The sequence below is a fragment of the Quercus lobata genome, chromosome 12, assembly GCF_001633185.2.
Source record: "Quercus lobata isolate SW786 chromosome 12, ValleyOak3.0 Primary Assembly, whole genome shotgun sequence".
Taxonomy (NCBI): Eukaryota; Viridiplantae; Streptophyta; class Magnoliopsida; order Fagales; family Fagaceae; genus Quercus; species Quercus lobata.
The window spans coordinates 26,781,348-26,803,787 of record NC_044915.1 but is presented as its reverse complement, the minus strand read 5'-3'; the positions used below and the strand labels follow the sequence as shown (position 1 = coordinate 26,803,787).

General features: G+C 34.3%; 3 protein-coding genes across 3 annotated transcripts; all 3 read right to left on the bottom strand.

Annotated features, from left to right (window-relative positions):
* Positions 1 to 1,365: 1,365 nt before the first annotated feature.
* On the bottom strand, positions 1,366 to 9,142 carry LOC115970461 (glutathione S-transferase-like). Its single transcript, XM_031090092.1, has 4 exons — positions 9,077 to 9,142; positions 2,894 to 2,939; positions 1,745 to 1,942; positions 1,366 to 1,625 (listed from the first exon to the last, which is right to left on the bottom strand). Exons 1-4 carry the CDS (start codon positions 9,140 to 9,142, stop codon positions 1,366 to 1,368), a joined length of 570 nt encoding a protein of 189 aa, XP_030945952.1.
* Positions 9,143 to 16,900: 7,758 nt separating this feature from the next.
* LOC115969875 (glutathione S-transferase F13-like) lies at positions 16,901 to 18,440 on the bottom strand. The gene is made up of 3 exons (XM_031089510.1): positions 18,143 to 18,440; positions 17,929 to 17,977; positions 16,901 to 17,518 (listed from the first exon to the last, which is right to left on the bottom strand). Exons 1-3 carry the CDS (start codon positions 18,287 to 18,289, stop codon positions 17,067 to 17,069), a joined length of 648 nt encoding a protein of 215 aa, XP_030945370.1. The 5' UTR covers positions 18,290 to 18,440; the 3' UTR covers positions 16,901 to 17,066.
* Positions 18,441 to 18,761: 321 nt separating this feature from the next.
* LOC115970460 (glutathione S-transferase PARB-like) lies at positions 18,762 to 21,361 on the bottom strand. The gene is made up of 3 exons (XM_031090091.1): positions 21,212 to 21,361; positions 19,119 to 19,167; positions 18,762 to 19,024 (listed from the first exon to the last, which is right to left on the bottom strand). Exons 1-3 carry the CDS (start codon positions 21,359 to 21,361, stop codon positions 18,762 to 18,764), a joined length of 462 nt encoding a protein of 153 aa, XP_030945951.1.
* Positions 21,362 to 22,440: the final 1,079 nt, after the last annotated feature.

Below are 22,440 nucleotides of genomic sequence, written 5' to 3'. Positions count from 1 at the left end.
GAAAGACAATTGTTTGTCATTTGTAATTGGGATAGACCCCCTCCCATTTTGAGTCTTTATTGCCAATGAAGGAGATGGGCCTGGCTACCTCCCTTATTTTACTCTAATAAAGTATCCTTAATTATTCATATAAGATTTAGTCAAAAAAATAAATATCTAGAAAAGGGGAAGAAAACAAACAAACAAACAAATCTCCAATTTTTTTTTTTTTTTTTTTTTTTTTGAGAAAGAGGTAAGTGAATTTTATTAAGCTAAATCCGATTGGAATACATCCTCCAAATCACTAGGTAGGAATTATACCCATATATCTGTGTCTGCAGATAAAACTACTCTTCTAGCTAAAGCGTGAGCTAATCTATTCCCCTCCCTTCTAACATGTTGAAACTTGCAAAGCCTCAGAGAAGCGCTAACTCACCTACATTCACGAATCTCCAATTTTAATGGCCCATCCAATGCATTACACAAAAAGGACACATTATTTCTCATGCATTTAGTATTTAGCATCGTCACCCACACACTAGTTTAATTTATTATATTGTTTAGGAATTATCAGTTTCTGATGTCTTTGTAAGGTTTTACATTGTGCTACAGTATATATGGCATTACCGGTTTGGCTCCGATACTATCTGTGATGACCTGAGGAATTATCACTTTCATTACGGTTTAATGCGGATTCATGTTGGTGAGTCTATATGTGTTTCAAGTTGTTGTGCTTGCCAGTGACAGTTATTTTGTGGCACTTAGATGTTGTCCTTAAATATTTATAGTCATGCTCAAGCTCATATAACAAGAATGATTGTGACAACTTAAATTAAATCATGCTCAAGCTCATGTAACAAAAATGATTGTGACAACTTAAATTTTCATAATTTTTTTTACAACTACTAATATGACTTGTTTTAATTAATGTATTATATAAATGGATTCTCTCAATTTCCAAAGGTGTTCAATTCATCTATTTCATGGTTCGGATTTTATTTTCTAGATCTAATAGTGTAAATATTGTCGTATGACTTAAAATTTTTAATGACATGATAGACTATACACAAAGGTTTGTAAAATCTAATTGAGCCATGAAATTGATAATATTTGAAATGGAAGAGTGAAATCAAGGGTGAACTAAGGCAAAAATGATGTAACTACAATCAAAACATGTCATTTCAATAATTACGAAAAAAATTGTGAAAATTATTATATCTTTAGTAGAAAATTACAAGCACCTCCATTGATTATTCAAAGACAAACTGAAGTGAATAATATCCATGCACTAACATTGCACCCGATGATTATTTTAAGCATATTTTTAAGTAATTGGATATAAGATTCGCTTGAATAAAAAGTGGAACAAAAGATTTGTTTTCCTACCTAGACCTGAGCCGTATGCTTCATCTCAAGCACCTTGGCCCAAGCAGGTCGAGCTAGGATCTCATAGCACCATGCTCTCCCACGAGGTCGCGATTCAATGAGCTTCTTGGCTGGCGTTCCCATAAGGCTTTGCAAATTTGGGAGGTGAAGTAAATCAGCAATGGTGTACTTGTCAGTTGCCAAAGACATAAATTTTGCTAGCTGTGTCTCATACACATCAAGAACATTGCCTAATTTGGCTTCAGCCTCGGCCACCACACCTTTGTCAGGAGCCAAGCCATTGTTTGGCTTAATGACCATCTCAAATATAAGTTTCGCTGCTGTGTCTCATACACATCAAGAACATTGCCTAATTTGGCTTCAGCCTCGGCCACCACACCTTGGTCAGGAGCCAAGCAATTGTTTGGCTTAATGACCATCTTAAATATAAGTTTCGCTGCTGGAGGCTCAAACTGGTGGTCCTCAACATCAACCCAATTGGCTACTATGGCCTGCTCCCTGCCATCCCAGTACACTAGCTCTTCTCCCTTCTTGCCAGATTCATGGGCCATGCATCTTATTATTGCTCTTGATTCGACAATCAATTGGTTGCATTTTTGTTAGCCAGGAATAGCAAAATGTGCAAATTGCATAGTTGTCAGCTGGGGGGGTCAGGATTTTAGTTTATGGGGCAAGGTTAAAAAAATAATAATAAAGAACCTAAAATTATTAATCAATATTAATAATAAAATTATAAACAAAATAATTGTCATACAATTAAAATTTAAACAATTGTAAAATATTCCTGACGATCAATCATCAAAGTATGAGATTAATCTATATATACATAAAGTTTAGACAATTAATTTGATTCTTCAAAATAAATTGAGAAAATAAATTTTAAATTTTCTTTCTGTATTCTTCTAATTATTTAAAATTTGGATTTATGATAAAACTCAAATTTTGAACTATGAAAATGCAAGAAATGAAGGAGAAATAAATAATGGACATTTTACAACTTTAGTGTCATACAAGATATTTTATTATTATTTTGGGTAAAGTTTGAATTCCACTTGCTTAACCTGAAATGAAAGGAAAGAAATTTGAATAAGTAAAAAAAAAAAAAAATTGAATATTGGTCAAAAGTGAAATCAGGTTTGGTGGCATTTATTTCGTGTAGGCTCATTGTTTAAAGTGGGATGAGTTGTTTAAATAACACCACAAAATTTCATAATATTTTTATAATAAATTGAGGTGTCAGTACATTATTGGTCAAAATAAAATATAATATATTTACTCTGGGATCTATTCCAACTAAAAATAAGATTATTGTGAAATTTTATTATGTCTCTAGACTTTCTCAAATAGAAATATGTATTTTATTTATTTTTCATTTCGTGTCAAGAGTACGATTTGAGAGAAGATGTTTCTTTTCTATTCTAACTTTAGGAGTACAACTCAACTTTATAAATATATGAAGGACTTGTTGGGAGGAGTCTCGGGGGGGTGGGGAGCTACCCCCTTAGCTTTGCCCTGGGCAGCTTACCGAATTGCTTGATGCCACTATCCTCGTATACCGAAACTTCACCAAATGGCTACAAAATATAGATGAACAAATTATTGGATATATACATGTAAGTAAAGTCTTATATTGAGCAAGAATGATAAAAGGGATGGTTAATATAATATAATTTGGTCAAATTTATAGGCTTAAACGCTTTTGAGTCAAGTGGTGTCCTTATATATTATAGTAACTACTCAATCTTCTTAATAAGTGGTATCAGAGCTCATGGTGGTGTGTGGCAAGATGTTCAAGGTCCTTTACTTCAAAAAAAAGAGAGAATGAGTACCAATGGTACTAGATAATGGTGCAATGTAAAGTTCCATGGACACAGAGGCCTATGTATGATGTGCTAGTGAAATATATACACACACACACACAAGAGAGCTAATATGACAGTAAGACTTTCTGATGGCCCACAAAGAGGCAAGAAGTAAATATAACGTAGTTTAGCTTAAACTCATAAGTTTAAACTTTTGAGTTAAGCAGTGTTCCTATATGTTATATTAATTACTCAATTGAAGTCTCCTTAACATATGATCTCCCCAACATGACTTGTGTCCCATGAGAGTGTTGGAAAAATACATGTTTGTATTACATACAAAACATACGCAGTGGAAAATTAACAGATATACTTCATTCGCAACTGATAATATGTATTGTGTAAATTTCAGAATATAAGAACGAGAGAGTGTACCTTAGTGCGGTGAAATTCAAAACCAAAGATTAGAAGTACTTGGAAACACTTTTAATCTTCACTTCGATTCCACTTGTTACTAAGAAGTGTGGTCTTTCAATCAGTTTATATGTATATGTTCAAGGGAGAATAAGAGAGTATCATACACTCACATACAAACCATTTCATTCTCTTACAAAATTTTGTATGTTTCTCTCCATATAATTGATTATCTAATTGGGATGGTCTTTTGGACCATTCCAATTGGGCTTTAGTATGTGGCTTAAAGTGGGACCAAAAAATAACAAATAAAACACTAGCTCCAATGGGCCTTGGGCTTTTCTGTCAACTCTTGACAAATCCAAAGTTACAATTAATTATATTTAATACCACTATATAAATATAATTACACTCTAGGTCTTATTAATAAATTATATCTTAATATTTTATTATACATTCAACCCCTTCATAAAATATTCGTAGTAATACAAAGTCATGAATGTAGACTGTCACTTTGAAGATTACTACATCTTAATCCTTGAGTACCCGTTTTAATACTTTAAGTTATTCATCATATATTTATGAAATCAAATTTTATAAATATATACTTTAATCATTCCTTACTAAAGTGATTAGGCCTAACACTCTAAATAACCGAACCCATTAAACTTATCTCAAGAGAATATTTTATATCTCCGTTAAGAGATTATGAATTCCATCTTGAGAACATATGTTCCATCAACACTAAATGTGGCTGCCCAACATACTAAGATTTTGATCGTAACTTTAAATCTCACTCCTAATATATCAAAACAACATACACTTCATGATCAGGTCCGTTATTCTCTCAGGATTAAGAGTTCATGTAAATAGAAATTGTGAGATTTATTATTCATTTGACAGTCGTTAGAAGAATAATAAATTTCACCGTGGTCTAATTCAATATGTCTTAACTCTTAAAACATATTAACATATCAACTAGAAGTCTTCACTTCCATGATCAAGACAAATCATCTTAGTTAATATGTTATAGTCTTCGCAGATGAAATGCCCAATTTCATCACCGACTATGAACTAAAATTTTGAGTTTACAAAAAACTTGTATTTTATATCTTCTGTGACAAAATCACATAAATCACATACTATACATCTCATGGACTAAATGATAATGTCCAAATATTCATGTTACCATTATTTTAGATAATAATAAAACAACTTTATTAATTATAACATTAAGTCATACATAATGTCACACATAATGTCATACATAACATCATACAATAAGATTTAAGGGGACTAATCCTAACAGAGAGAACTTTACCAATCATCACATGATATTTCATGATGTATATTTGATATATCAATAATCAAACATATATCATGCCAATTGTAGCACAAACTCAAACCAAATGTTACATTGATATCTTGTAAATTATCTACTGTAAATTTGTAATGCTTAATTAACCAACTGCATATGCTTGCAATCTATTCTTGTGCATTCCATGTACCATATATATATAAAAGTCATGCTACAAATACAACGAATACACAACAAATTGCAATTTGTGGAGCATAAAGTAGAACGCAAAAAGTGAGACAAAATATTTGTATTCTAGACAAAAAAAAAAAAATAATAATAATAATAATAATAATTCAATTTTTTTCACAACCATTGAGTTGATAAAGCTTTTATTTTGTACTTGCTTTTAATATCAATTTTTTTTTCTACCAATTATCAATAGTTTGCCACCTACCATCCATAAGTGTGAATGTTTTTTTTTTTTGGAAATTATTTGTGTAAATTACACTCATTGTTTTTTTTTTTTTTTTTTCAACAGAAAAGTATAGTATAACCATCATCGCGAATATAATTTTCCACAAAAATTGGGTTCCAATTAATTCAGTTAGTAAAGTTTCAAATGATTAAATAAGAGATCTAAGATTCAACCCTGCCTACACCGAAAAATCGATTGATGTCTTGTTCTAATGATAAAATACTACCATCAAAAGCGGATGCCATAAGTTGAAACTCTCTCTCTCTCTCTCTCTCACACACACACACACACATCACACACGCTTTGCACATGCAATAATGTTCTTTTTCTATTTTTTATTTTTTTAGAGTTATAATGCTTAAAAGTGATATATAAATAACCATGTGTATTTATAAATAAAAAAAATTTAAAAATTAAAAAGGTAAGGTAAAGTAGAATAATGTTTACAAATGAGATAGAAATAGTGTCCTAAGTTTTAGGCTAAATTAAGAAAATAAAGAAAAAAACTTAAAACTTAGGCCTAAAACATAGGAGTAGTAAATTATTCTCTTAACCAATTTATGTTTTTTAATTTGAAATTGTAAGGACCAAATTTGAATTCCTAGCCCAACACGTGGATGGACTTAGGCCCAAAAAACTCAAAACGATAAATTTGTAGAGAATGGGTTAGAAAATTGGGCTTGGGTTGATCGAACAACGAGTTAGATAGGTTTGATGACAAAAAGATAAAAATAGACAACTATAAAATGAAGAAAAAACGTCCCCAGCGAAGTCCGAGAACCCTGGTTCTTATGTATAATTCTTAGGTAACGTTACAAGTTTGATTGTAGATTGATACAGTGTTTCTTTTCTGAATTTTCCGATCCCCTTGTCTCACTTCCTCTTTCTCATTTTATACTGTCTTCTCCTTCCATTTCCACCTTCCACGCGCACTCTAGACGGTTGATCTAAATACTTGTCCCATCAACACTTCCTATATGTCCTCATGTAGTAGTTGTAAGGCTGAAAACCACTGTTCAAGCATCACCTCCACATTAATGCGGCCAGAGAGTTAGCTGCAGTGCATTTAATGTGGAAGCAGCAGCTTTCTTCTAAGATATTTTGGGACTCCTCCTTATCTAATGTCTCTGCAATGCCTGTCTGCTCCAACTAAATTTCTGGGATCGCCATCCATGCTGATAAACCATCTTATAGGACCTCGGCTTTGTCTAGCTAAGGACTCTTTCATCCTCGATGAGCTCTCTTGAGCTATCATGACCAAACCCCACCTTTTATTTATCAGCACAATCTCCTCTGACGAAGACTTCTCCTCCTCAGGCAGATCTTTGTTCTCAGCTTGGGCCATAGGCCCAATATATGGGTAAACAATGAACTTATGGGCCCAAGGGCCCTACAATAGCCCCTCGAGATTCTCCTTTCTGGCTCTTCAGGAAGAAAGGAGGATTTCGATGTCCCTAATTAGCTCCGTGCCCATTTCGCCCTTCTTCTGCTTATAAAGATGCCCTTCTGACTGCCCAAGACATGCTCCTAGCACTGCAGCATTCAAGACACGTCCTCATTAAATTCTAGCAGCTCTTTGTCCCCCACGTTCTACGGCGTGATGCAAATCCTAAGGTTGAGGGCTTCATTGGGAATTGAACGGGAACTTTCCCGCTCTCTGCTCTCTCCTTGGTATAAATATCTCTTAAATCAACTTCTTTTCTCACTTTAGCATTCATTTCATTCTAGCGCATATACCTTAAACTTGCACACCTTTTCAACTCACCTGAGCCCTTACAAATACTAAAGACCTGTCCTAGGACACCTTTATTCTTTCCGTAAATCTTCTTGAACTTTTACTCTTTAACTTTCTTCACATTCCTCTTTGCATCATCCAGTCTCTTTTTAAGTCCACTTACTATAACTTTGTTGACAGCCTCAGCCAGCCCATTTCCCTGTGGATACGCCGGGGTGGAGTATCTATTCGTTATGCCCAAGTCACAGCAATATCTTCTAAAGACTTTACTATTAAATTGAAGTCCATTGTCCGAGATGAGGGTTCAGGGGACTCCAAAACTGGTGACAATATTTTTCCAAAGGAATTTTTTGACATCCACATCCTTGATATTCGCCAGAGGTTCAATTTCAACTCACTTAGTGAAATAATCTATGCCGACCAACAAATACCTCTTATTCCATACTGTCTTAGGGAAAGGCCCCACAATATTCAAGCCCCACTGAGCGAAAGGCCAAGGGCTGGTCAAGGGATTAAGGACTTCTCTAGGTTGGTGAATGTTTGGTGCAAATCTATGGTATTGGCCACATTTCTTTACATAGTCTTGTGCTTCCCTCTGTATGTTTGACCACCAATAGCCTTGTGTTAGGGTCCTGTGAGACAGAGATCTACCTCCTGTGTGACTTCCACAAATTCCTTCATATTATTCTTCCAGGAGCAGCTCAACTGCTTCAGGGTGCACGCACAACAGATACGAGCCGAAAAAAGATCTCTTATGTGTAATAGTGGTACACTCATCCTTAGGCCAAAGGCTTATAAGGCATGAGTGGGATGCGTCTCTCCCCGATGTGGGATTGAACAAATCCTTGAAGACTAAGGCTCAACGTCATTTCCAAAGAGGACAATACCTAATTGGGGGCCGAGACGAAAGTCCTCCCACAAAAATTATTTAACTAAAAAATAGGAGTATTTAGAGAGGTTAAGAATTTATGTGAGGATATTTTAGTGCATCAAATGTTAAAGATGAAATGGGAAATATAAATATATATATATATATATATAAAGTGGACACTTTTTATACAAAAATACATATGTATCTGATTCACATACTAAGGTTATATTTGGTAACAGTTTTTTATTTCTATTTTAAAAAACTTGTTTTGGGGAATATAAAGAGAAAAAAAAATTCTTATATTTTTGAAATCAAAAACATGTTTGGTTAGTTGAAATTAAAAAAATAGTTTTTTGAAGAACAGAATAAAAAGATACTAAAATATGTTGTTATTAGGATTTGAACTCTAATGCTAACTCATTAAATAAGACAGATTCATTAAATCAAATGCGTATTTTCTTTAACTTTTGAAAATTAGAAATTGAAAACAGTCTTTTGCATGTTTTCAGTTTTCTTCACAAATTGAGTTTTGAGAACAGTTTTTGTTTTCTGTTCATTTTGAGTTACCAAACAAGTTTTTTATTTTCAAAAATAGAAAATTGTTTTTTAAAAAAGGAAATAGGAGAAAAAATAGTTACCAAATATACCTTAATTTACTTCCCAATAAAACAAAATAGTTTTTTGTGTTCTTAAATGTTGGGTTAAAATGAATTGATCCCTTGCAAATTAATTAATTACCCAAGTTAATTAATTAGTCAAATTACATGTAATAGCGTGGTAGTACAAAAAAATCACCAAATAACTAAATGCAGTGGAAATTAAATTTGACATAAGTGATTTGTTTACAAATGGGGAAAACCACCAAGGCAAAACCCCACCGGATGAATTTAAGGTCACCACTCCCGAGAATCCACTATTATTAATCACAAGCAATTACAAGTATAAGGAATCTTACCAAACCCTTTGACCTATCCTAAAATACCAACCTACAATTAAACCCCTACCCTAATGTCCAATTAAACTTGTATTGTAGCAGCAATTTCTGTGTTCAATGCACGAATTCCAATACATGACTAACCAATGATCCACGGATCCTAATACATGACTAACTTACCAACTTGAAAAAGATGTTGGCTGCAAAGTTCTTTAGTTCATCAACAGTGAAGATCAAAAAGCTCATTAGTTACAAAACCCTTGACGTAAATACGCAGTAGTTTTTACAGAGAGAATAATGAACTAGAGCAATTTCTGCCTCCAGTCACACAATGCATTTATTATTCTTTTTCATCACCTTGTGACGGCTCTTAAAATAATCCTTATATATGTCTAGGGTTGTGAGAAAAGAAACTCTACACAAATAAATAAGAATATGTGTGTAATCAAACTTGAAAAATCTAATTTCGTAATTCTCGATAGATACAGCTTGTGTCGAGATTTAACATTAAATCTTGATAGAACTCTTTCTGTCGAGATTGCTGTCGAGTTTTGAAGAACAACACTTTCTTCACTTGTTTCTTGGTTAGACTTGCATGGCTTCAATACTTAACTTGAACACTTGTTTTTTGAAGTACTAAACTCATCCTAAATCTACCTAATTACAAGTCAAGTGCGTTTTGTTAAAAAATTAGCCAATTACATAAAATAGTAACATATGTTCCTAACAGAGACGGTAGCTCCTCTAGCTTCTACTGCTCTATCCACCTCCGCTCCTTCGTCTTCAGTGGATGGAGTTACACTTAAGGCCATCATGGCACAACTTGTGCGCATGAATGCTCACCTTGACACTCTCAGCGATGAGTTGTGTCAGGTGAACACCCGTGTTGGTCGTATCGCACGACGACAGGCTGTCATGGATGGTTTCACTATGGCTTCCTCTTCATCTCCATCGACTTCTGAGAATGAGAATGACGATGGCTCCGGCAGTGATGACGCTGACGAGGATGATGATGCCGGCTTGCCTAGTGGTGATGAGATGTTTACTTGATGCACTTACCCCTTTATCACTCATGACAAAAAAGGGGAGTAGTTTTGAGATGAGAGTAGTCATACTCATAAAGGGAGGGATAGTATAGGAGATGGAGGGAGTGTGCATGAAGGATGCAGTGAGGATTTTTGTATCTTTTCTTTTCTTTCTATCTTAGATACATTATTTCTCTTGTATATTGGTCTTGTAGCCATTTGACATACATTGTGCTTATATTTGGTTTATATATATTAATGTATGTTACTTCACTTATCTCTCCATGTGTTGTTTCTTTTCATTCTTTATATACAGGTTTCTTATTTATTGTATGTAATCTATTATTTCTGTTTCACACTAAGATTTCGTGATGAGTTTTGTTTAAAGTGTTTCAGAAATACAGGTTGTCAAAGTCTTCTTGCCATAAACTCTTTTCTTACAAAGTTTTTCAAGAGTTTGTATTAGGATAGATTTTGTTGTATTCAACAAGGGAATGTGAGTTGAGTGATTTATGACTTCTCTCATATTTTCATTTGTTTGCTGTGGTTTTGTCACAGATTGCCAAAATGGGAGATTGTTAGGACATATGTAATTCAATGTTAGGAACATATGTCACTATTTTATGTAATTGGTTAATCTTTTGACAAAACACACTTTACTTGTAATTGGGTAGATCTAAGATGAGTTTAATACTGTTAAGACATATGTGATTCACTTGTTAGGAACATATGTCACTATTTTATATAATTGGTTAATCCTTTGACAAAACACACTTTACTTGTATTTAAGTAAATCTATGATGTGTTTAATACTTCAAGAAACTGTGTTTCAAGATTAAGTGTTGAAAACATGCAAGTCTGTCCAAGATTCAAGCTGAAGAAGTGCTATTCATTAAAGCTCGACAGCTAGCTATCCATCGAGCTTAAGAAGCTGTTCCAGTCCCGTAGCTCGACAGCTGCTCGACAGCATCTCGACAAACAGGTATCTGTCTAGCTTTATGAAAAACAGAATTACAGTTCTGTTTTGACTCTAATCCGTGATTATGTGTTTGGGTTTTCTTTTCTTCTAACCCTACACATATAAAAGGATTATTTTAAGGGTCGTCAAAGGGTACACAAGTTGCACAAGTGTTGAGCAAAGTTTGTTCAAGCAATTTGTAACCAAAGACAAAATTTTGCCCTAGTTCATCATTCTTGTGAAGAAGTTGCTGTGTATGTGCACCGTAGGGTTTTGTGACCAAGTATCTTCTTGATCTTCATCGTTGGGATGAACTGAAGAACTTTGCAGCCAACAACCTTCTCTAGTTGGTGATTGAAGTCGCGTACTGGGATCCGCGTATTGGTTAGTCATGTACTTGGGAGTTGTGCATCAAAAGGGAAATTGTCACTACAAAACAAGTCCAATTGGGTATTGGGGTAAGGGTTCAACTGTAAATTGGTATAAGGTACTGGGATTCCTTTACTTGTAACCGCTTGTTTTGATAATAGTGGAATTTCGGGAGTGATGACCTGAAAATCACCCGAATAAGTTTTTTCCGTTAGGTTTTCCCCATTCGTAAACAAATCACCGTATCAAATTTATTTTCCGCTGCATAATTAGTTTATTGGTGATTTGTTTGTACTATCACGTGTTTGCATGTTAATTTGATTAATTAATAAACTTGGCTAATTAATCACAAAGGGGTCAATTCGTTTTTGGCCTATCAAGTGGTATCAGAGCAGGCACACTCTGATTAGGGTTTAATCTTTGCTATATTGATCCATTGACTCCTGTTTGTCATGGATAGAGGACAATCGTTAATTATACCTACTTTATTTGATGGCACTAACTATGCATATTGGAAAGTACGCATGAGAGCTTTCTTGCAATCTTTAGATAAGAAAGTGTGGCAAGCTGTGGAGATAGGCTGGACTAAGCCTAAAGAAGCGCCGGCCGACTGGGATGATGCCAAGATCAAGGCGGTAAACTTCAACAGCAGAGCGTTGAATGCCTTTTCAGAACTGTTTTTCATCAAATCCGTGAGTATGTGTTTGGGCTTTCTTTTCTCACAACCCTAAATATATATAAAGATTATTTTGAGGGCCATCAAAGGTTATACAAGTTGCACAAAGGTGAAAAAATTTTGTTCATGCAAATTGTGATCGAAGACAGAATTTGCCCTAGTTCATCTTTCTCTTAAAGAAGCTGCTATGTTTTGTACACCGTAGGGTTTTTTACCAAGGAGTTTTATGATCTTCATCGTGTGATGAACTGAAGAACTTTACATCCAACATCTTTCTCAAGTTGGTGATTAAGTCACGTATTGGGATTCGCGCATCTATTGGTTAGTCACATACTGAGAGCTGTGCATTGAAAATGAAAGATTGTCACTAAAGAACAAGTCCAATTGGGTATTGGGGTAAGGGTTCAACTGTAGGTTAATAGAAGGTACTGAGAGTCCTTTACTTGCAACCGCTTGTTTTGATAATAGTAGATTCTCGGGAGTGGTGATCTTAAAATTACCCAGTGGGGTTTTTGCCGTGTAGGTTTTCCCCATTCGAAAACAAATCACCCGTGTCAATTTAATTTCTGCTGCATTTAGTTTAATTGGTGTTTTGTTTGTGCTGCCATGCATATTGTATATTAATTTGATTAATTAATCAACTTGGCTAATTAATTAGTTAATCTATTACAAGGGGTCAATACATTCTTGGCCTTTCAAGATGATTATTTATGCCTTTCTCTTTGGATTTTCTAGTCCTTCCCATCAAAAAGAGTGATATGAGTATTAAGTATAAAAGATTACTTAATCATACTTATCACAAACACAAGCCACAAAGTTCACTTGCTTAGATGTGCATTACAATGTTCATTTAAGCTACAAGAGATACAAAATTTAGAAAATTTTGTTTCAATGGCCATCTAGGGTACACAAGTACCAATATACACAAACACACACTGTTTTTATATTTTTTTTCTATTTTTTCAATATATATTTTTTATTTTTATGAAAAACAAATAAAGCAAAAAATTGAAAAACAACCAAACAAAAACATAAAGAAACACACGAAGCATAAAACTTGACTGACTCAAAAGCTAGAAAGCAAAACAAACAAGTAATGCATAAACATAAAGGGAGAGAGAGAAAAAGTGACTGAACCACTTTAAGCCTTTTTTTTCCTTCCACACCTTGGAAGGACCTTTCCTTGTGCGAACCTTTGATTCTGAGGAGAGGGGGAAGAATTAAAACCGTTCAAGTTCAAAAGGAACATGAAGGTCTTGAGAATATCTCTCAAAAGAGCCAGAAAGGATGGAAACTAATTCTGATTTCCTGACAAGAGCATACCATTACTTTGTTAAGTGACTAACCACTTATAGCAATTTGGATGAGTAAGCCCTGAAACTCCACAATGATGACAGAAATGCGGCTTCTTCGGCTGAGACTTTTTATTATTATCCTTCTTATTCCTAGGGCTTTTAGTCTCTTTCTTTTCAACCTTAGGGGATGCTCCTAGAATAAATTTGCCTTTATCTATATTCTCACTAGCTGTTTCAATTTTAGATTTATTGTTCTCAGAATTAACATTATCAGCAAGTGAGACAAACACAGTTATACTAGAGGAGGTAGTATTAGGAGAAGAAAAATCATACCCCAAACCGGTTTTATCAGAAGCAGCTTTCTAAAAACTCAACACCTCATCGAGTTTTGCACTAGAAGTCCTCTTCAATTGAGCTCTGACCTAGAATAGCTCTGCCTCAAGCTTCTTTGTCCTTTCAGCAAGGAAGCTATTCTCGAACTGCAATGCTCCAATGGTTTGATTAGCTCCATCAACCTTGGTAGAAAGCTCCTCTCGATCTAGCTCCACATCACTTAGCTTCTTGGTGACCAGCCTATACAGTTTCTCATACTTCTTAGAAACTTTGTACAACTTAGCATAGATTGTATAGATGTCATCTTCATCTCCCATTTTCTCAAATTTGAATTCCACCAAGTCCTCTTCTTCATCCACTGCTTCTACAATCCCCTCAATAGGATCCACTGTAATAGTGAAAGCACTCAAGATTCCCTCATCACCACTGTCATCTAACTCAGTCTCAGGCTCGGTATCACTCAAGGTAGCAACAAGAGCCTTGCTTTTCCCAATCGACTTGAGATATGTTGGACATTCTTGTTTCATGTGTCCAAAACCTTGACATCCAAAGCACTTTGATCCAGAGGGAATAGTATATAGACTATCATCCTTAGCATCCTTCTTCCCTCTGTCTTGACTTTTGAATTGTGAAGAACTAGATTGCTTACGGTCCTTATCAAAACCCTTCACATTGTCATTCTTCATGAACTTCTTGAACTACCTAGTGATGTAGGACTTCATCTTGGAATCTTCATCATTTGAAGACTCATCAGTCTCATTACTTTTGTCCTTCAGTGCCATACTCTTACTTTTGGTTCCTTTCCCAAGTCTAGTCAAACCCAATTCATAGGTTTGCAAGTTGCCAATCAGCTCCGTCAAAGGAATAGAGTCAATGTCCTTCGATTCTTCAATCGTTGTTATATTGGCATGAAATCTCTCAGAGAGAGATCTAAGCACCTTTCTCACAACCTTGGGTTTGGGAATAGTTTCCCCAAAATTGAAGGCTAAGTTAACTATGTCCTTTAGTTTGACATAGAACTTATCGAATGACTCATCCTCCTCAATCTTGATCTCCTCAAAGCTTGTAGTAAGCCTTTGAACCTTGGAATCTTTAACGGCCTTAATTCCTTTATAGGTCGTTTATGGAGATTGGTCTATACTTCCTTTGCAATTTCAGTCTATAATATTTTCTTAAACTTTTCATTCGTGACACACTGAATATGGCGTTCAATGCTTTGCTGTTGAAGTTTGCCACTTTGATCTTTGCATCATCACAATCAGTCTGCACTTCCTTTGGCTTAGTCCAGCCAATCTCCACAGCTTGCCACACTTTCTCATCTAAATACTGCAAAAAAAACTCTCATGCATACTTTCCAGTATGCATAGTTAATGTCATCAAATAAAGGAGGTATAATAAGAAACTATCCTCTATCCATGACAAACAGGGGTCAATGGATCATACAGTAAAGATTAAGACCTAATCGGAGTGTGTCTGCTCTGATACCACTTATTGGGTTAAAATGAATTGACCCCTTGCAAATTAATTAATTACCCAAGTTAATTAATTGGTCAAATTACATGCAATAGCATGGTAGCACAAACAAATCACCAAATAACTAATGCAACGGAAATTAAATTTGACATAGGTGATTTGTTTACGCATAGGAAAAACCACCGAGGCAAAACCCCACCGGGTGAATTTAAGATCACCACTTCTAAGAATCCACTATTATCAATCACAAGTGGTAACAAGTATAAGGAATCCTACCAAACCCTTTGGTCTATCCTGAAATACCAACCTACAGTTGAACCCTTACCCCATTATCCAATTAGACTTGTATTGTAGTAGCAATCTCTCCATTCAATGCACGAATCCCAGTACGTGACTAACTCACCAACTTGAAGAAGATGTTGGCTGCAAAATTCTTCAGTTCATCAACAATGAAGATCAGGAAACTCCTTGGTTACAAAACTCTTGACGTAAAGACACAGTAGCTTCTACAGAAAGAATGATGAATTAGAGCAATTTTTGCCTCTGATCACACAATGCATGTATTATTCTTTTTCATCATCTTGTGACGGCCCTTAAAATAATCCTTATATATATTTAGAGTTGTGAGAAAAGAAACCCTACACAAATACATAGGAATATGCGTGTAACCAGATCTAGAAAATCTTATTTCGTAATTCTCGACAGATACAGCTTGTGTCGAGTTTCTGTCGAGCTTCAACATTAAATCTCGATAGAAGTCTGGTCGAACTTGCATGGCTTCAATACTTAACTTGAACACTTGTTGCTTGTAGTATTAAACTCATCTTAGATCTACCTAATTACAAATAAAGTACGTTTTGTTAAAGGATTAGTCAATTATATAAATATGTCTCTAACATTAAATGGTACTTCATATCATAAAACAAAAGGCAGAAAAATCATCAATTTTATAAATAACCAAAATAGAAAGTACCATTTTCTCTACTGTGTTTTGATTAATTTTCTTTCCCTTACTACATTTTCCAAGTTTCATACAGTGGCTTTGTATTTTTTTTTTTTTTTTTTTCTTTCATAAAGTGGCTCAGTAATCTTATTTGCGAAGTGTATTTCATCTTACAAGATTTTTCTTCCATTCGTTTAGCTCATCTTTCCACGTTTACCATTCGTTTAGTTCATTTTTCTATGCAATAGAAAAAAAGACCAGAATGGAGGTAGAACATATTGGGCCTCTTTCGGACCAAGCGGCACATAAGAGCTTGTTAACTAATTTTTAGCCCAAATTTTTAAGGCTTCTATAAACTAAGTAATTGGACTTTTCTTTAACTAAGAAAATATACAAAAATAAGAGTAGAGAGCACAATATTACCGAGTTTCAAGAGAGAATTTTAATAATTTTCTCAAAAAGTGAGATAAGAATTTGGATGAGAATGTTTGGGTTTCTTAAAACAAGTTTGTAAAATTTAATTGAGTCGAAGTTTGGGTTTTGTAAAGCTCTTTGAGGTAATATTGTATTTTTTTTCAAATTTGTTGTGTAAGCTCAAATTGTTTTATTAAACATGAGTAAGAGACCATGAAACTTGTTGATTTGATAGAGCTCAACTTGTGAATGTAGGCTTTGTTGTGAACCACAAGTAATAAGCGCATTAGGAGAAGTTACACCAACAAGTTGGTTTAGTGTGCATGGTTCCTAAGTCTCATGTAATCAATGAGTTCCTTGGTTCAAATCACCTAAACATCATCGGTTGAGGGTGAGGCGGGTTGGAGGTACTTTTCCTTCTCTAATGAGGTGGTTTTAGCATTAATTAGGTAAAGATAAAAGAGAAAGTAAAGGGGTAATCGTGAAAGTGCTAAGAGAGAGAGAGAGAGAGAGAGAGAGAAACAATTTTGAAATGGTAATAGAATATGTACAAACGAATAATCCCACAGATGAGAGAGAGAGAGAGATTTTTATTTACTAGATTCCACTGAGATAACCACCACATGATTTCATCAAGTTCTTCCAAAATGTTAAAAATAGAACCCTTAAAATTCTCATTTCCTCTTAACCAGAAGTGATAGCCTCAGCCATTTTCTTGTAAGAAGGCCTAGAAGAAATGTCCTCCCACCATGCCTTAACATGGGGACGGTCATTCACCAACGAGGCCCATGGTGTCGTCATGAAATAGTGAGTGTAAGGATAGTGGTGCAAGTCAGCCAGGCTATAGAAATCACCAGCCAAGTACTTGGTGCTACTCAGCCTAGACTCATACACATCAAGCACTTTTTCTAGCTTCACCAAGTTGGCATCGATGACTGCTTGGTCTGCAGTTTTGCCTTTTATAGGCGCTAAAACATATTCCAAGACAATGGGAGTGATTGCAGGGTCGAAACTCTGGGATTCCACCTGTATCCACACCTTAACCAAAGCAGCTTCTTTGAGGTTGTTGTGCCTAATGAGATCAGTTCCTGTTTCCTTGAATTTCTCAGCCACATATGCTGTAATTGCTCTAGATTCTGTAATACACATGAAAGGTCAATTATTTTTGCTTTAGCAGGGCACTCTCATTCTCATCTATAGGCCACTTGACCTGTTGCAGCAATGGTACGTGCCTCCAATGCAATCCGAGCTCAAGCACCAGTGCACCACTTTTGACACTTTTTAAGATTTCAACAGATACGGTACAGGTGTACAGATCAACTGATCAAGTGACCCATTCTATCACTCTTAGCAAAAATAAAAATAAAATTTTGACTCTAACAATATATATATATATATATATATAATTTTTTTCATTTTAAATTGCATTCAAGCATTTATGCAGGAGTAATCATCACTATGACAGACAATATAGTCATAAGCATGAGTAAAATAATTAGGTAGCAGAAAAGGAAAAACATGTGAGAAAAATAGAAGGTGAACTTACCAAAAAGAGTGAGATCACCATCTTCCAGCGCTGGAATCTGACCAAAGGGCTGCAATATATATATATATATATATATATTCCCAAAAAAATATTATAAACCAATTTGAAAACTAAAAATTGTGTATCACTGTATCTACAAATTCGATAATATAAATCGAGTGCAAGGAGAAAAAAATACTATGACTCTATGAGATTAGATGTGGGTGATACATACATTCTTAGATAGAAAAGCAGGCTGTTTGTGTTCCCCTCCGAAAAAATTAACCGGAACAAGCTCAAAATCTACTCCTTTCTCATAGAGGCAGGCCGTCGCACGAGCAGTGCATGTGGAAATTGGAACTCCATAAATCTTGATAGTCATTTTCTCACAAACACAAGGATCCAAAGTGATAGAGAGAGAGATATGCTATCTGATGAGGTGAAGTAAACTATATGTTATTTAGAGTAAGACATAGAAGCAGGTGTTATCTATAGTAGTAGCCAGCTAGTCTTGGCCACCAAGAGTAATGAAATTTGACGATGGGTAAGGCTTAATTTCCAGATTCTCAATCAGATATGCAAGCCACCTAGGCCTTAGTTAAGACAGCAATATTTTTCAGATTTCACCATAAAATCACCTATTTTCTTGCTACCTTATCAAAATTGTACCCAGATTAGAATGAATATATTTTGACTATTTCCAACTGTTTGACATGATGAAGCATGTGATTATTTCATTACATATATAGACACCTATATTTATTGCAGTTTGATTGCATAGCCTCACAGAATATGAATTTAATTTTTTTTCTTTTCAAGAAGTTCCTAACTCCTACGTTGCATGGCCAAGAATTTCACCATTTTAAAATTTCACCATCAAGAATAACATTGCTTAATTTAGCTTCAGCCTCGGCCACTACACCTTGGTCAGGAGCCAAGCCATTGTTTGGCTTAATGACAATCTCAAATGTTAGTTTCGTTGCTGGTGGGTCAAACTGGAGGTCCTCAACATCAACCCAATTAGCTACTATGGCCTGATCCCTGCCATCCCAGTAAACTAGCTCTTCTTCTTTCTCGTCATATTCATGGGCCATGCATCTTATTATTTCCCTTGATTTTACCATCAATTGGTTGCATTTTTGTTAGCCAGGGATAGCAAAATGTGCAAATTGCATAGGCCGATAGGCGTCAGGGTATTATATATTGCTTACCGAATTGCTTGATGCCACTGTCCTCGTATACTGGAGCCTGACCAAATGGCTACAAAATACAGATGAACAACTAGTTTGGTATATACATGTTAATAAAGATCTACATGACTGACAAGAGGGGTGATTAATATAACATAGTTAGGTCAAATTCATAGGCTTGAAGCGTTTTGAGTTAATTGGTATCCTTATATTTTATATTCATTACTCAATTGAAGTCTCGCCAAAAGGTGGTATCAAAACACATGATAGCATGTGGCAATGTGTTCAAGGTCTAGTGGCGGCTCCAGGATTTTTTTTCTAAGGGAGTCATTAATGTCTTAAGTTAGGATTTTGTTGTGGATGAGTAAAAAATAAAACGATTAATTTTTTTATATATAAAGTTTTCATATAACATGCAATAATCTAACATAATATTCTAAATAGTATACAATGCAACTATACTATACAATAGTCTAAAAAAATTATTTAATAGTTTAAAGATCGGTACGTAAGACAACAACAATTAAATGCATATATAAATATAATTAAATAAATAATCATAAAATTTGTCAAATTAATAATAATTCATTATAATCGTATGCAATACCAATTAAATAAAAATATATGATAAAGAAGAATAGTAACACATACAAGGGTAGGTATGGGAGTAAACGTGAAACTAAGAAAAAAAAATAGTAACTGAATAAGATTTTGTTTTTGAAGTGTATGGATTTTTAACCACACAAGTGGTCATTCTCTTGGAATTGGAGCAAGTACAAAAAGACTTTTTGGACTCAAAAAACTGTAGAACACTTATCAAACTACTTGATTAGACAAAAAGAAAATATAAAAATGAAAAAGAGAGAATGAGAAAAGAATCATATATTTAAATACAGAATAGTTGGTATGGTGTAATTTTTTGCTAATGAAGAAGAAAAGTGCAAGAAAAAACAGTTTTATTTTACCATCAAAGGTAAAGTAAGCTAGAGTCCGGAGAGAAGGATTATTTATTAACAAATGAGCAATTTTAATAATAATACTATTGACACAACATTTATGCAATAAAATCTAGGTGTCAAGTTGTTAAATGCATGTAAAAAAGTGACATCAATTATGGGTTCAGATAAAAAGTCAATTACAACTTGTCACTAAACCTTTATTGTAAAAATATTATGAAAATAGCACTAAAATGATCATATTTCAAGTTTATTTCAATTGAGTTTAAACAAAATTTAGAGTCAGAATGTTCAAAATTTTATTTTAGAAGTCAAAAAAAAAAAATTAAAACTTTATATATAATTTTTTTTTTTGCCAGGCCATGAACCCCCTGGGCTGGTTATAGAGCCGCCCTTATCAAGGTCCTTCTCTTCAAATGAAGAGTGGACTAGTACCAATGACGTGCTAGTCCTTAAAAAAACCTATAGACAAGAGGGGGCTAGTAGGACTGTAGGACTTTCTTATGGCCCATAAAGAGGGCTTGAATCCTACAAAAAGACAAAGACTCACACGTGAGGGAAAGATCATTGGATACGTACACATAAATGAAATCCCATAATTGAATAAGAATAACAAAAGAGAGTTGGGTCCAAACTCATAAGCTTAAGCTTTTAAGTTAAGTGGTGTCCTAGAATGTTATACTAACTACTCAATTGAAGTCTCTTTGATCAAGATGTGATCTCCCTAGCAAAAGCACAATTTATGCCCCATGAGAGACCTTTATCAATTATCACATGCTATTTCATGATATAAATTTGATATATCAATAAGCAAACATATTTCATGTCAAGTGTATAGCACAAAACTAAAACCAAATGTTACATTGATATGCTTAGCAAAAAAAACTGTTACATTGATATCTTGTAAATTTTCTTTTTTAATGCTTAATTAACCAACTGCATCTGCTCATTAAAACGAGTGCAATCCATTCTTAAGCATTCCATGTACCATATTTAAAAAGCAATAGAACAACGATGAACCAGTGAACAGAACAAAAATTACTCACTGAAAACTCATTCAAAGTGTTCACTAAGAACTGGTTGGAAAAATTATTATTATCATTCTTTAGTGTAGTTCTGAATTATGGAGAAAGTTCACATCCTAGTATATTAACTTACATTCATGGAAAGACATGCTTTCTTCTTCTTCTCTCCAGCATCAAGATTGACTGAAACAAACTCAAAATCAAGATCATTCTCAAAGAGGCATGCCAGAACCTTCAATGTGGCCTGTGAGTTGAGGCTTCCATAGACTTTTCGGACTGCCATTTACGTTCAGCTCTCCTTACACCACTCCTAATTGATATTGACTGGAGGATCGAAACACAATTAAATTAAGCTTGGATGTTGGAAAATTTTACAAAATAGGGTACATATATATATATATAAGGTCAAAAGGTCAAAATTTGTGGACAGATAGGGTCATGATTGGGGTCATGATGAAATTGTTAGGTAGTGTGAAATGTACTTTCCTAGATCGAGGGTTTTACATGGAGTCGCTACTTATTTAATTTAAAAGGAAAAATAAGTAAATCTTCAATAAAAAAACATTTCTGTTGTATTAATGTATATGACAATTTACATCAAATTTTGTAATAAAAATTTACAATGCTTTTTTTGTCCTAGATACAATCTAAGAAAAGTAAATTACATTGTTTTATTTCCTAGTTACATTCTAAAAAAATGTAAAATTACATATACAAGAGCATAGTCTAGAACCCTTGATCTTGGTTCGGAGGCTAATTTACGAGATGGGAAGGGATTAAGCACCCATCTCGTCTAGTAAAACCAGTCTTCTAGGTTAAGGTGGTCAATGTCATATCATGTCAAACAAATACAAACAATATGTCATATAAACATGTTAATTTGCAGGAATTGTAAACAAATATGTGTTAGAAGAATTTGACATACAAAGAAACAAAAAGTGAAACTTGTTAGATAACAATTTTAATGTAAAGAAAGCATGAAGGTAATAGCATGTTCATCCAAGAAATCAATGTAAACAAAGAATTCCTAGCCTAGACATGTTCATCTAAGCATGTGAAGAAAAAAAAAACAAAGTTGTCATGTTATTTGTCATCAACATAATTACAGAGAGAACAAAATAAAATAAAACATTTAAGCATATTTGATCATCCAAGCTGAAAGTTCAAAAACGTGTATAAACACCTTTGAACGTTTAGACCCCCAAATTACAACTTAACCAATTCAAGCAATATGTCAAACAACTAGTGTGCGGAAACTTAACATATGCTATAATATGAAATTGGTTAAAAACTATCTAAGTCAAAATAAAATAAAATCCACAGCAGATAATAAAAATACAAAGATAGAGAGGAAAGAAGATG

What these genes read in the sequence shown, in the direction of transcription:
- LOC115970461 (XM_031090092.1), bottom strand. Translation starts at nt 9,142, where the DNA reads ATGAGCTTTTTGATCTTCACTGTTGATGAACTAAAGAACTTTGCAGCC. An exon ending in CCAACATCTTTTTCAAGTTG is followed by an intron (nt 2,940 to 9,076) that starts GTAAGTTAGTCA and finishes TATATTTTGTAG; the next exon opens with CCATTTGGTGAAGTTTCGGT. An exon ending in GGATAGTGGCATCAAGCAAT is followed by an intron (nt 1,943 to 2,893) that starts TCGGTAAGCTGC and finishes ACCAATTGATTG; the next exon opens with TCGAATCAAGAGCAATAATA.
- LOC115969875 (XM_031089510.1), bottom strand. Translation starts at nt 18,289, where the DNA reads ATGACTATCAAGATTTATGGAGTTCCAATTTCCACATGCACTGCTCGT. An exon ending in CTGCTTTTCTATCTAAGAAT is followed by an intron (nt 17,978 to 18,142) that starts GTATGTATCACC and finishes TATATATTGCAG; the next exon opens with CCCTTTGGTCAGATTCCAGC. An exon ending in TGGTGATCTCACTCTTTTTG is followed by an intron (nt 17,519 to 17,928) that starts GTAAGTTCACCT and finishes TGTGTATTACAG; the next exon opens with AATCTAGAGCAATTACAGCA.
- LOC115970460 (XM_031090091.1), bottom strand. Translation starts at nt 21,361, where the DNA reads ATGGCAGTCCGAAAAGTCTATGGAAGCCTCAACTCACAGGCCACATTG. An exon ending in AAGCATGTCTTTCCATGAAT is followed by an intron (nt 19,168 to 21,211) that starts GTAAGTTAATAT and finishes TGTATTTTGTAG; the next exon opens with CCATTTGGTCAGGCTCCAGT. An exon ending in CAGTGGCATCAAGCAATTCG is followed by an intron (nt 19,025 to 19,118) that starts GTAAGCAATATA and finishes AATTGATGGTAA; the next exon opens with AATCAAGGGAAATAATAAGA.